Below are 14,899 nucleotides of genomic sequence, written 5' to 3'. Positions count from 1 at the left end.
TTACTTTGTTGATGATGAAAGCGAATACCAAGCTCAGCTTTTGTCTGATCAGCTTTGGCAAACTCTCCCCATTTTGGTGCCACTTCTGCTCCTTCTAGCTGACCCACTACCACTCTTCTAAGTACCCAGGGTCTTAAGAATAAAGAAATGATCTCATGTCAGGCTATTGCAGATTGATACAAATTTCAGTCTCTAGATAGCAATTCTCCCAGGGGCATCCACGTTCTAAGCTTCAGTTCTAATTGTAGCAAAGGAATTACAAGCTTAATTACGAGCTTCACTGTGCCCCAAGTGATGGTGGATGGGAAGGAGGGGGGAAGGGGATCTCTTGCCAGCTGCACATGGGGGTACCCAGGGCTTCCTATAAATCAGCCCCTGTACGTGACACCACTGACTTCTAAGTAAGACTGAGGGACGGGGAACTCTCTCAGAATTATGTAAGTCATCAGTACAGGATATACACATTCACACCTACACAAAACACACACATATATGTATGATCAGCCGAATGTGGGATGGCTCATTACTGTCTGGATTATAATATGCCATTGGCCAAATTCTGATCCTAAAATGTCACCTCTAGACCGAGTAACCACTTGCTGTAATAATCAAGTCCTGTCCTCCCTCCCTCACAAAGGCCTCCTTGTACGTGGAGAATGGGTTCATGAATCAGCCAGCCATGTAAAGGAATCTCTACAGTGACATCAATTATTACTTTAGGCATTTGTGGGAGGGGAGAGCCGGGAGAAGAGGCCATGTCTTTACAACATCAACATGACCAGTTAATTTGATCACTCAAAAAACTGTCAGATTGGTTGCAGTTTATATATATATATTAGCTATTTGCCTTATATATTTAGTAAGATTGAGCTCCTGGACCTCCAATTTAGGCAGGTAAGCAGACCATGGTATCAGAATTCTACCTTCACTCGTTCCTTTCCGAGGAAGAAGGCAGTGGCATGCAGGACATCGGCGGCATGGGTGGAGTTATGATAGGCATTGGAGGAGTGGTAGTTGGCTTCAATCACTTGGAGCCAGGCGCGAAGAGTAGTTTCAGAGCAGTGTAAAAATTCACAAACTCCAAACCGAGAAAATACCTTTAAGCCCAGGTAAACCAATGGCCTGGAAAACAGGAAAACAAACCCTGATTCATTGTATTCACTGGTCTAGAAACTGCTTTCTTTGATGACACTGGGGAATAGAGGCATTTTTCTTTAGACGTTTTTACTTCACATGCACAAGGGCATAAAAGTATCTCCTCCCCAAATTAGAAGGAGAGAGAACATCAGTCACCTCTTTACAAGTAGGTGCCTCAGGCGATCAATACATAGGATTTCTAGATTGTCTTTAAGTCATAGCCTTCGGTGGTTTCAGCAACCAAGATAGATCCCTGATAGTCCTTCCCCATCTCTACTTCCATATAAGCTCTGCACTTCCTCTGTGTCCCCTCAGGAAGTTACTGAGCCTAAGGACAGTCGTCTCTGCAAAGTCCTATCATTTACAGTCACATTACATATGTACAGGTAAGAATCATTCACATCCTATACACCAACAGCGCCAGAAGAAAGCCTTCTCCTACTATAGAAGAGGCCTTTCTGAGTTATTTAATTATTTCCCTGCCTCCCGGATAGATCCAAAGTCAAATCTGTACTGCTCTCAAACTCATTTTGTAAGGTGGAACTTCAACAGTTTGGAGCTGAGAGTACTTGGAACTCTTGGCTCACTAGCACAAAGGAATGACCTGGATAAATCTGAAAAGGACACACAGTAAGTCCTCATCCTCGGTCATCATCAGGCTAATCCCACATCTTACCAACTCTGTCTCCATAAAGGAGCTCACTCAGGGGCCACAGTCTCTCTGCTTGTTCGACATTCCAGCATGGCATGACAGGTAGAACCTGTGAAGTTTCTTGTGGCAAGAACTCACGTCTCCCTCAAAGTTTCCAGATGTGAAAGTCTTGAGCGTGGCCATCAATCTTTCCCCACCTGCAGCCAGAGAAGCCACATACCTTTTATGTGTAACAGCTTCCAATTCAAAGATGTTGAACTCCCAGCTTTCTTCATTATCAAGTAATCGAGCGATACAAGGGGGGACATCGTTGATGGTTATTGGCATCGCAAGGTGACTGTGACTCTGGTGCACATCTGAGCAAACAGATGGGGTTGGGGAGGCTGGTTAATTGTAGAATCTTGAGTGCCCCTGAGCATCTGTCATCGTCTTCATGGTTGCTACTAGAAAGGAAGTCTTGAACTTCTAAGGGTAGGAAGATTTTTCACTTCAGGGTTCTCTTACATTATGAAACTTCCAGATCCCCCAACAAAAAATAAAAATAAAAAAAATCATCCCATTTAACTGTCTGTTTAAATGTATAGAGATGTGCAATTCTAACTCAGACAGTGCTCAAAGAAGTAATATTTTAATGAGGAGACCTGGTTTCAAATGACGACACTTCTCTTCAAATGAAGAGACTGTGAACTCCAATGAGACCAAGAGAAAGTAACACCAACACCCTCCCCAAACAATAATCCCAACATGGGGCAAGGCACAAGCTGGAGACTGGCCATCACCATAATGGACAGATGATAACTTACTCTTAGTGAACACATACTCGTTTCCTGACAACCTTCTCAAGCCATCCTGGAATAAAGAAAGCTACTATTAGAAGCATGCTTTCCATGCTCTTAGCATTGTTCTCTTATTTCTTCCATTAGCCTAAGAGACCTTCATCCTGAACAACCCAATCTGGAACTCCCAAGTTGAAGCTCAAAATTAAATCAGAACAGTATTTACAAGACAGAGGATATTCTCCCTTCCACAGCTATTAGCTCCAGGAGATGGAGAATGGAGAATAAAGTGGATAGGACTTCATTCAGGTTTCACACCTGACATCTGAGTTGCCTTCGTTCTCACTCCATCTTTGTCTTCTGGCTTTTTGAAGTCTCATTCGTGCAACTGCAGAAGGGTCCTGCTTTTGGATGTGGGTTATTTTGAAGGGACCCCACTTACCCTTATAGGGATGGTGTTATTCTTGTGTTCTTACATTTACATATTGGGGAACCGAAGTCTTGGGCCACATTTTGGGGATGACTTAATGTAAAGATGTAAAAAGGGTGGGCTGATTTTTGACTAATACCTAAATTTTTTCCAACTCTATTTTCTGTTTTGCAACATGGGCATTACAACTAGCCTTTAAAAGAAAAGTTTCTGGATTTGAGATCTTTGAGGGGGCAGCATAAGGGAGTGGAAAGAATTCCAATGATCTCCATTAGTACTAGGCTCTTGAACTAGGCCCCAGATGTTTCTGCATCTGTTTCCTTCCCTCTGCTTTCTATCCTTGAGTACCTAATTATTTAGATCTTTGCTTAAAAGTCGTAATTGTCTCTCTAGAAAGTGTGTGCTAAGGTTTGAAGTTTTTTTTTTTTAAAGATTTTATTTATTTGAGAGAGAGAGCGAGCATGAGAGCGGGGAGGGTCAGAGGGAGAAGCAGGCTCCCCGCCGAGCAGGGAGCCCAATGCGGGACTCGATCCCGGGACTCCAGGATCATGACCTGAGCCGAAGGCAGTTGCTTAACCAACTGAGCCACCCAGGCGCCCTGCTAAGGTTTGAAGTATTGATGAAAAGGGGCACTCTGGTGGCTCGGTCAGCTAAGCCTCCAACTCTTTTTTTTTTTTCCCCCTAAAGATTTTATTTATTTGACAGACAGACAGGGAGAGGCCGAAGCAGGCTCCCCATGGAGCAGGAAGCCTGACCCGGGGCTCAATCCCAGGACCCGGGGCTCATGATCTGAGCTGAAGGCCGACGCTCAACTAAGCCACCCAGGTGCCTAAGCCTCCGACTCTTGATTCCTTCTGCCCCGCCCCGTCACGTGCTCCCCCTTCTTTAAAATAAATAAATAAATAAATCTTTAAAAACAAAGTATTAATGAAGGGCTTTCCTGAAGTCACACCTTGGATCTTTAGGCCAAGACCTTAATTTTTAAAACTCTATCAATAGGCAAATAACAGTGGCTACAACTGTCTTGTTGTAAGGGAGGTATCACAAGGTACTCCTGGATTTTTTTTGCCTTTCTTTTTCTGGTTCCCTAAAACCGAATAAAGGTAGGTAGAATCCTACACTGGTTCCTCACAGCGTTACACCACAAGATGGTACGCCAACAGGGGGAAGGAGGACAGGTAACTGGGTTCTGAGAACCAGAATGCTCCCAATGCGACTCTGCTGTGGCTGCCCCCCTGCAAGACCCCCGCCAACCCTCTCCAGCACTAAGTCTACACTGCACTGCGATGGGACAACCCAGGTCGGCCCAGGGACAGGAAAGCATCGAGAGGTCACTCCAATTACAGGTTCATTAAAGACCTTCAGCAGGAACAAGGAGAATGGACTACAAAGCCAGTCAACCCAGCATTTGGTGACAGGGCTGGACAGAAGTCTTCAAAGTAAAACACATAGATGAGTTTGTTTTCCTCCCAAAGAATTCTTCCAGTTTCAGCCTCTGATAAGGATTACAAGTGAATAATTTGAATTTTCTCCTTTTTCTTCACTTGCTGGTGGATGATGATGACCACCAAATCACAGCAAAACACAAGAACAGATGAGTCCTTAGACATCAGCTGCTCTTGGTGGTTACAGATGGTGGCGGTATTGGCCTGCTGGCAGGGGGTGGATCCCTCCTCCCCTCACCCTATGGAGCCAGAACAGCTCAGCTCTGCCTTTACTGGATTGTAAAGGGAACTTCTATATAAGCTTTGATTTAAAGAACGGATTCTCTAAGATTTGGGGAACTAGTGCTCTAGCCTAAGTACAAACGCTTTCATGATATAGTCTGCAGTCCAAGGAAACCTCGCCATAACCCTCAATCCAGTACTGCCCCAGGTCAAGGGGAGGATGTGCATACTTCACCCTCAATCAGCTGCCTACTACCCTTTACTGTAATGATGATTCTGCAGGACTGTCTCCCATTGATGTGGTCAGTTAGCTTCATGGAAAGATAAATTCAAGAATTCCTTGAATTATACCACACATATAATACATAAATTTTGATGCAGATGCTTCTGGTTATGCTGACATTAGCCCACACAACAGGTGTTTCTGCAACTATAGGCACCAGTTTCTATGTTACACGTTCTGTGTACCCTGGAGGGCACTTCATGTCTCTCCCCTGCATTTCTGGGTTTTCCTCATCACTCACAGTCATCAGGCCTCCAACGAGATCACTGGTGTGGGGATCTTCATCTTTGGTACCCAGCTGAGGGGAATACAGTTCTGTGGTCCGTAAAATTTCTAGAACTCTGTCCAAGGCTTCTGCTACTGTAACGGGGCTGTTCTCTTGGGCTGCATTGATGATATTTATAACCTAAGGAAGTAAAGAGAGAACGAATAAATTTGAGGATATTAGGATTCTAATTCCCAGAAGTTAAACGTATGCCTGGAAATGGTAAGAAATCAGATGGTAACACATTTTATTGTTCAAAATGATCTGTGTTTCCACACAACCAGTCCATTCTTCCTGCGGTGTGCCCTTCATCCTCCCTCTCCTGGTGGTGCTCCTACCTTGGAGATTACATTTCTTCCAGCTTCTTTGCTGATCCTCCTCTAGCTCTCTTCTACAGGTTGGAGCTCCTCAGAGATTGGTGCTGGGCTTTCTCTCACTCCCCAGTCCTTCCAGAGATAAGCTATTTCCATGATTTTGGACCCATATGATCCATATGTTAAGGACCCTCAAATTTACATCCCTGTCTCAACTCCTTTTTGACCTTCAAGTTTGTATATTCAACGGCCTATGTGATGTATCTATTGAAATGTCTTACTTACATGTCCAAAACTAAATTCATGATATTGCTCCCTTCTCCCCAAAGCAAGCAAGTGAACAAATGGAACAAAAAAATCGAAGACAAGAGCTCCTTCTCTGGTCTCTACACTGGAGCAAAAGAAAACAACACTTTTATCCACTTGTCCTCAAACCCAAAACCTGGGAGGCCCCAACTGACAAACAGCTTTCTCCATTTCTCTGTCCACTCTCCTAGTGTCACTCGTCACTGAGTTAAATGGATTCTACCCCTAAATATTTCTTCATCTATTCATTTCTATCTCCACTGCTTTAACTCTAGTCCAACTAACACCACTTCTTGGCCTAGAATTCTGGAAAACCCCTAACTGGTCTCTTCTCTTTCATTCTTGACATTTCTAGTCCATTCTCTTCATGGCAGCTGGGTGTTCTTTTTAATAAACATACTTGATCATGTCACTCCCCCACTTGAAACTCTTCAGTGGTTTATTCTGCACAGAACTAAAATATGAACCCTTCCTGGCAGCTCCGTGTCACCATCTTCTCCCCTCCCTTCCCACCCCCAGTCTCCAAGCTCTAGCCATCCATACTTCCTTTCAGGTCTTCAAATACTCCAATCCCTCTTCCTCATCTCTTTGCTTCTTCCCTTGCTGTGCTTGCTGTCCACAATTCTCTTCTCCCACCTCTCCTAACATCCTTGCATGCTTCAGTTCTTACTTCAAACATTATTTCCTCTATAGAGAGCTCTCCCTGATCACCTCACCCAATGTAAATAGGCCGTAATTTAATTTTCTCTTAGAACCCTATTGTATTCCTTACTAATAGTCATTACAATTTGTAACTACAAATTTATTTATTATGTATTTATTTAATATCTGTTTCCCCTCCATGGTATTAGTAGTAAGTCACTCATCACTTTATTTCCAGAAGTTAACCCAGTGCTGGGTAACCCTGATTGCAGAGTGGAGGAGGCAGCTGCCACTCACCTTTGTGATGGGAGCCTCGATGGTCATGGAATGGATCCTTGCCATGGATGGATAGCGACGATTCTGTAGGCTTGGTGCTGAAGAGAATAAAGGAAGTCGTATCTGGTTCTGGTTCTGGTGGCTCAGCTTGGCTAAATGCACCAAAGGAACCCTTCATGGACTGATTCTCATAGGAATGCTTCCCCACTGCCCTCCACAAAGCAAAGGATTTGCCCATCTTTTAATCCTAAAAGGCTCAGAGATCAGGCACTACTTGCCAAAGTCTAGAAAGGGTGTTCTGGCCTGGAACCCTGATGGCAGGAAGGTTTGAGGAGTCCCAGTTCCAGAAGGGAAATTTCAGAGAGGGTTAATGGGATCCTGAGGCCCCATCTCACTTTCCCATAAATTACTGAAGCCCAACTCGGGCAGTTCCTAACTTTCAGTCCCCAGCTGTTGGCCATATAAGCAGGTAACCGCAGTGTGGGAGAGGAAGCAGGGGCCATGGTCAGGGTGGGCGCAGATGAGAGAGTCCACTCTCTGTAGTAATTAGGGCCAGGCACTCGACCTCCCTGCGCCTCGAGGTTCTTAACACCCAGAATCCAGTGATGGTTCTAGCTCTAATCTATAGAAACTTTCATTTTAAATTCTAATTTTAAAATTTATTTTTTTATTTTTAAATTCCAATACAGTTTTAAAAAATGTTATATTAGTTTTGGGTATATAATATAGTGATTCAACAATTCTATACATTACTCAGCACTCATCATGGTAAGTGTGCTCTTTATCTCCATCACCTATTCACCCATCACCCCACCAGCCTCCCCTGGTAACCACCAGTTTGTTCTCTATAGGTAAGAGTCTGTTATCTGTTTTTTGTTTTTTGTGTGGGTTTTTTTGGCTTTATTTGCTTCTTACATTCCACATGAGTGATATCATATAGTATTTGTCTTTCTGACTTATTTCATTTAGCATTATACTCTCCAGATCCATCCATGTGGTTGCAAACAGCTAGATTCCATGTTTTGTTATGGCTGAGAAATACTATATTGTGTGTGTGTGTATTACATATAATATTATACATATATATTACGTATAATATATATTCCATCTTTTTTTCTTTCTACTACATTGTGTGTATATGTATGTATAATATATGATATATACAGTTACATATATATACACATATATTACATATAATATATATACATATATATATTACATCTTTTTTTTAATCCATTCATCTATCAATGGACACTTGGGCAGCTTCCATTATTTTTCTATTGTAAATAATGCTCCAATAACAATAGGGGTGCATGTATCTTTTTATATCCGTGTTTTTGTATTTTTTTTTTTAAAGATTTATTTATTTGACAGAGAGACACAGCGAGAGAGGGAACACAAGCAGGGGGAGTGGGAGACGGAGAGGCGGGCTCCCCGCAGAGCAGGGAGCCCGATGCGGGACTCGATCCCAGGACCCCGGGATCATGACCTGAGCCGAAGGGAGATGCTTAATGATTGAGCCACCCAGGTGCCCCAGTGTTTTTGTATTCTATGGGTAAAGACCCAGTAGTGGAATTATTGGATCTTATGGTAATTCTTTGAGGAACCTCCATACTTTTTTCCATGGTGGCTGCATTAATCTGCATTCCCACCAACAGTGCACAAGGGTTCCTTTTTCTCCACATCCTCACCAACACTTGTTACTTCTCATGTTTCTGATTTTAGCCATTCTGACAGGTGTGAGGTGATATCTCATCATGGTTTTGATTTGCATTTCCCTGATGATGAGTGATGTTGAGCATCTTTTCATTTGTCTGTTGACCATCTGGATGTCTTCTCTGGATAAACATCTTCATGTCTTCTGCCCATTTTTAATCAGATTATTTGTGGTTTTGTTGTTGAGTCGTATACTTTTTAAAATGTATTTCAGATACTAATCTTTTATTGGATAGGTTCATTTGCAAACATCTTCTCCCATTCAGTAGGTTGTCTTTTAGTTTCTTGATTGTTCCTTTTCCTTTGCAAAAGCTTTTAATTTTGGTATAGTTCCAACAGATTATTTTTGCTTTTATTTCCCTTGCTTCAGGAGACATATCTAGAAAAATGCTGCTATGGCCAATGTCAGAGAAATTACTGCCTCTGCTCTCTCCCAGGATTTTTATGGTTTGAGGTCTCACATTTCTGTTTTACCCATTTCGAGTTTGTGTGCATGGTGTGAGAAAGTGGTCCAACTTCATTCTTTTTCATGTAGCTGTCCAGTTTCCCCAACACTATTTGTTGAAGAGACTGTCTTTTTCCCATTGCATATTCTTTCCTGCTTTATCAAAGATTAATTGACCATACAATCGTGGGTTTATTTCTGGGCTCTCTATTCTGTTCCATTGATTAATAGATCTGTTTTTGTGCCAGTACCATACTACTTTGATTACCACAGCTTTGTAGTATATCTTGAAATCTGGGATTGTGATACTTCTAGGTTTGTTCTTTTTCAAGACTGCTTTGGCTGTTTGGGGTCTTTTGTGGTTTCATACAAATTTTAGGATAATTTATTTGACTTCTGTGAAAAATGTTTCTGGTATTTTGATAGGGACTGCATTAAATTTGTAGAATGCTTTGGGTAATACAGACATTTTAATAATATTCATTCTCCCAATCCAGGCATATGCAATATCTTTCCACTCATTTGTGTCATCTTAAATTTCTTTCATCTGTGTTTTATACTTTTCAGAGTACAGCAGATCCTTCACCTCCTTGGTTAAGTTCATTCTAGGTATTTTATTATTTTTGGTGCAATTGTAAATTGGATTGTTTTCCTACTTTCTCTTTCTGCTACTACATTAGTAGTGTATAGAAATGCAAAGGATTTAGGTACACTGGTTTTTTTATCCTGTGACCTTACTGAATTCATTTATCAGTTCTAGTAGTTTTTTGGTGGAGTCTTTAGAGTTTTCACTATATAGTATCATGTCATTTGCAAATAGTGAAAGTTTTACTTCTTCCTTACAAATTTGGATGCTTTTATTCATTTTCTTATCTGATTGCTGTGGCTAGTATTTCCAGTACTAGGTTGAATAAAAGTCACAGTGGACATCCTTATCCTGTTCCTGATTTTGGAGGAAAAACTCTTTTTTGCATTGAGTATGTTGTTACCTGTGGGTTTCCTATATGGCCTTTATTATGTTGAGGTATGTTCTTCATGAATGTAGGTTGTACTTTGTCAGATGCTTTTTCTGAATCTATTGACATGATTATATGGTTTTTATCCTTCCTCTTGTTGATATATCATGTTGACTAATTTGCAAATATTGAACCTCCCCTTGCATCCCAGTAATAAAGCCCACTTGATTGTCATGAACGATTTTTTTAATGTACTGTTGAATTCATTTGCTAATGTTTTATTTGAGGATTTTTTTGCATCTAAGTTCATAAGAGATACTGGCCTGTAGTTCCTTTTTGTAGCATCTGTATCTGGTTTTGATATCAGGCTAATACTCTCATAGAATGAATTTGGAAGCTTTCCTTCCTCTTCTGTTTTTTTTGGAATCATTTGAGAAGAATAGGTACTAACTCTCCTTTAAATGTTTGGTAGAATTTACCTGTGAAGCTGTCTGGCTTGAACTTTTGTTTGTTGGGAGTTTTTTGATTGCTGATTCAGTTTCACGGCTGGTAATTGGTATGTTCAAAGTTTCTATTTCTTCCTGATTCAGTTTTGGGAGGTTCTATGTTTCTAGTAATTTACCCATTTCTTCTAGGCTGTCCTGTTTGTTGGCATGTAATTTTTAAAAATATTCTCTTATAATTGTATTTCTGTGGTATTGGTTGTTACTGCTCTTTCATTTCTGATTTTGTTTTGTTTTTTTAAATCTGGCTAGAGGCTTATCAATTTTGTTGGTCTTTTCAAAGAACCATCTCCTGGTTTTATTTTTTCTTTTTTAGTTTTCATTTATTTCTGCTCTAATCTATTATTTATTTCCTTCTACAGGTTTTGAGTTTGATTTATTCTTTTTCTAACTCCTTTAGGTATAAGGTCAGGTTGTTTGAGATTTTTTTTTCTTGAGGTAACTCTGTATTGCTATAAACTTCCCTCTTAGAACTGCTTTTGCTGTACCTGAAGATTTTGGACCAATATGTTTTCATTTTCATTTGTCTTCATGAATTTTCTCGTTTCCTCTTTGATTTCTTAATGGACCCATTTGTTTTTTAGTAGCATGTTATTTAACTTCCATGTATTTATGTTCTTTTCAGCTTTTCTCATGTGGTTGATTTCTATTTTCAGGACTTGTGGTTGAAAAAGATGCATGGTATGACTCTGATCGTTTTGAATTCGTTGAGGTTTGTTTTGTGGCCTAATTGGTGATCTTTTCTGGAGAATGTTCCATCTACACTTGAAAAGAATGTGTATTCTGTTTTAGGATGTAATGTTCTGAATATATCTGTTAGATCAATCTGGTCCAGTGTGTCATTCAAAGCCACTGTTTCCTTACTGATTTTCTGCTTGGATCAGTCTATTGATATAAGTGGGTTGTTAAAGTCCCCTACAATTATTGTATTACCATCAATTACTTCATGTTTGTTATTAACTGCTTTATGTATTTGGGTGCTCCTATGTTGGATGCATAATTATTTACAATTGTTCTATCTTCTTGTTGGATTGTTCCATTTATGAAATAGTATCTTTGTCTCTTGTTATAGTCTTTGTTTTACAGACTGTTTATTTCCTAATATAAGCCATCCTTACCCCAGGTTTTTTTTTCACTTCCATTTGCATGATAAATGCTTTTCCATCCCTTCACTTTCCATCTGCATGTGTCTTTAGGTCTGAAATCAATGTCTTATAAGCAGCATATAGATGGGCCTTGTTTTTTTATCCATTCCATAGCCTTATGTCATTTGATTGGAGTGTTTAGTTCAAAATAATTATTTATAGATATGTACTTACTGCCATTTTGTTACTTGTTTTATGGTTCTTCTCTGTTCCTTTCTTCTCTTGCTCTCTTCTCTTATGGTTTGCTGGCTTTCATTAGTGATATACTTGAATTCCTTTTTATTTTTTGCATATTACTAGGTTTTTAAAAAAGATTTATTTATTTTAGGGAGAGAGAACATGAGCTGGGGGGGAAGAGCAGAGGGAGAGAGAGACTCTCAAGGAGACTCCCCACTGAGCACAGAGCCTGAAGGGATGAGGGGGTGCTTTATCTCACGACCCTGAGATCATGACCTGAGCTGAAATCATGAGTCAGATCCTTAACCGACTGAGCCACCCAGGCACCCCTATTACTGGTTTTTGATTTGTGGTTACCATTAGGTTTATATGTAACATCTTATGCATATAGCAGTCTATATTAAGTTGATGGTCACTTACTATGAACCCATTCTTTACTCCTCTCCTCCACTCCCATGTTTTAGTTATATGGTGACATAAAAGTCACCATAAAAAGGTCAAGGAAATCTGAAAAACTTCTTACCATCACTGCCTCGAGATGATATCGATTTCACATCAATGGACTCTTTCCTTCTGTTCTTGTATCTGAATGAATGAGACTCTAAGGATTTCAAATTAGTAATAGAAAGTGAATAGTTTTCAGCTTATTTACAGGTGAAATTTAGACACCCCCCCCATTATCTAAAGAAAACGAGGTTCCTTTTTAAGCACTACAAAATATTCTCAAACAATAAACCACTTTTTCTTCAAATCATCAACACAAAATCATCAGTCTTATTAATTGTAAAATGATAATTACATTTTAATAATGTAATTGTGGCACCCCATTATATCATGGTAATAGGGCTTATTACCAAGGGCTTTTTAATTCCATTAATAAAGTACTTTTTAAAAAATAAACATCAAAAGGGATGCCTGGATGGCCCAGTAGGTTAAGCGTCTGACTCTTGATTTTGACTCAGGTCATGATCTCAGGGTCATGAGATCCAGCCCTGCCTTGGGCTCTGCACTCAGTGGGGAGTCTGCTTGAGATTCTTTCCCTCTGCCCCACCCCCTGCTTGCACACACGCATGTGTGCTCTTTCTCCCTAAGATAAATAAATAAATCTTTAAAAATATAAACATTAAAAATTGGGGTAAACTTGGGGGGTTCATTTCAACCTGAAGGACAGTACATGTAACTGGGTGGGGAAGGCTTTTACGGGGATATCTGCGGAAATAAAATACTAGTGAAATGCACAGAAAGTTGAATTTATTTGAGAAACTAATATGGAGTAATTTTAGGCCCCTCCAGATGGTCTTCTAGGTTCTCCTAAGGATGTCATTTCGTCAAATGAGACATACTGCCAGTGCCAGGAAGAGAAGAAAAGGCACGTTTTTAATCCCAACAATTTCCACAACTTAACTCTCACTTTTGTCCTTATTTTCTGAGTGGGGGGGGAAGCACTTAAATTCTGCCTAAGTCTTTGCTGACTTTGAATTTACCACTCAGAATGTGCTGATCCAAGACTGAAGTTAATCCAAGATTGAAGCACATAGTGCACGCTACCGGTCAGGACCCAGAGGTCAAAATGTCAGGGCAGCAGAGCTGGCTTCAAAAACATGCATTTTCAGGGCACTGGATGCTTATGGAGTAACCCAGTGGTAAGGAGAGAAACTTAATCCTAACAGAACTTCTTCTTACTGGGCTAAGACAAGAGGCAGACATGCAGGTTCCAGCAGGGAGAATGCATTTCTCAGACACCAATATTCCAAGAAAGAAAAAAAATTCCAATGTTCATATTCCAAGAAAGAAAAAAAAAGATGTAATAATGTTCTTTTAAAAAAGAATTGTCTATTAGCACCAAAAAAGGTATAAGAGAGAACAGTAGAGAATAAGCTCCAGAGCCGAACTGCCAAAGTTCAAGTCTCACCATGCCATCAACTAGCTGTGTAACCTTGGGAATATTATTTCTCTGTATCTCAATATCTATATCGAGTGGAGATAGTCACAGCCTCTCATTCTCAGGCTGTTGGGAGACGTAAATGAGTTAATCCATCATAGCAGCTAGCACAGTGCCTCCTTCACAGTAAGTATGTAGTTCATGCTGGCTAATAGTATTAATTACATCTGTTCATTTACAAATATACCTTCTTTCTAGGCACAAGTGGCATCATGGTATAGTATTTTTTTTTTGCTGTTTTCACTTCAAAATATGTCTTAAATACTTTCTTCTGGATCACCTTTTTAACCATTTACTTTAGTGTCCTAAAAAATCTGATTCAATAAAAAAAGTTAAATCAGTAACTAAACTTGAATTATACATTTATACAGCATAAAGTAAAAAGCAGAACTATTATGAAGTTGATCTGAACACCATAACCATATAGCCTTGTCTTAAATGATATAGCTTAAAATAATTACACTGTCCCTTTGCCTCATTTTGTCTTCCAGATTCTGCCTTAATAATTTTCCTGGCCTTGCATAGGAGTTTCAGTGTTTATAAAGACAGCTATGGGTAGTAGTACTTTAAATGACATTGTTAGGATCATATGGCATCTTTCAAGCCCTGAAAAACTAACAGTGGTCACTTGTAAGACATTTCTTTAAGTCCTCTTCAGGTACTTAATATTCTCACGTTCCTAACACTCATTTATCACATAATAAATTAAATCTAACTTAATAAAGATTTAAGATTACATTCAAGATTAAAAATCCTCAAGAATTCCTCAAAATTTAGTTTCTAAATAAAACTGAAGTAGGGAAGTTAGTCTTATGGCTGGCTGGCTGAATTCTAAATCATTCACTAGAAATTATTCAAAGATATCTAATGCTTATTCTTCCTGATTTTATCTCAGCTAAAATTAAGAGAATATAGCAATAGAAATTATTAAAAGTTTGGAGAAATTATTCTTCAATAAAGGCCACTTAAATCAAATGATTCATTATTCATTCTCTCAACAGATGCTTGTGGAATGAATTTAAAAACCAGAGAAAATAAGGATAAAGGAGATTTAAATAAATTTATTCAATGACAAAAAGGGATATAATATCAATTTTTTTAAAAATAGCTAACATTTACTGAGCACCTACTCTGCACCAGACATTGTGTTCCAATGTTTACTTTAAGTATAGAAATTTTCTTATATGATCATTACAACAATTCTGAAAGCTACATAGTGTGATCCTCATTTTACCAGTGAGAAAACCTAAATTTGGAGAGATAACGC

The 14,899-nt window shown here is 39.5% G+C and overlaps 1 protein-coding gene across 10 annotated transcripts in view; it reads right to left on the bottom strand.

Moving 5' to 3' along the window:
* PDE8B (phosphodiesterase 8B) overlaps positions 1 to 14,899 on the bottom strand; it is a 218,585-nt gene that overhangs the window by 8,619 nt on the left and 195,067 nt on the right. For 9 of the 10 annotated variants that reach the window (XM_021699983.1, XM_021699974.1, XM_044916702.1 and 6 more), the window contains 6 exons: positions 12,214 to 12,291; positions 6,770 to 6,846; positions 5,187 to 5,351; positions 2,593 to 2,638; positions 2,010 to 2,145; positions 924 to 1,122 (listed from right to left, as the gene is read on the bottom strand). In XM_021699983.1, the coding sequence (XP_021555658.1) occupies positions 924 to 1,122; positions 2,010 to 2,145; positions 2,593 to 2,638; positions 5,187 to 5,351; positions 6,770 to 6,846; positions 12,214 to 12,291 (701 nt within the window). The remainder of the gene's footprint in view (positions 1 to 923; positions 1,123 to 2,009; positions 2,146 to 2,592; positions 2,639 to 5,186; positions 5,352 to 6,769; positions 6,847 to 12,213; positions 12,292 to 14,899) is intronic. The other variant, XM_021699992.1, reaches the window with a different exon arrangement.

Source organism: Neomonachus schauinslandi, chromosome 7, assembly GCF_002201575.2.
Source record: "Neomonachus schauinslandi chromosome 7, ASM220157v2, whole genome shotgun sequence".
NCBI lineage: Eukaryota > Metazoa > Chordata > Mammalia > Carnivora > Phocidae > Neomonachus > Neomonachus schauinslandi.
The sequence above is the reverse complement of the archived record's forward strand: the minus strand, read 5'-3'. Positions and strand labels throughout refer to the sequence as shown.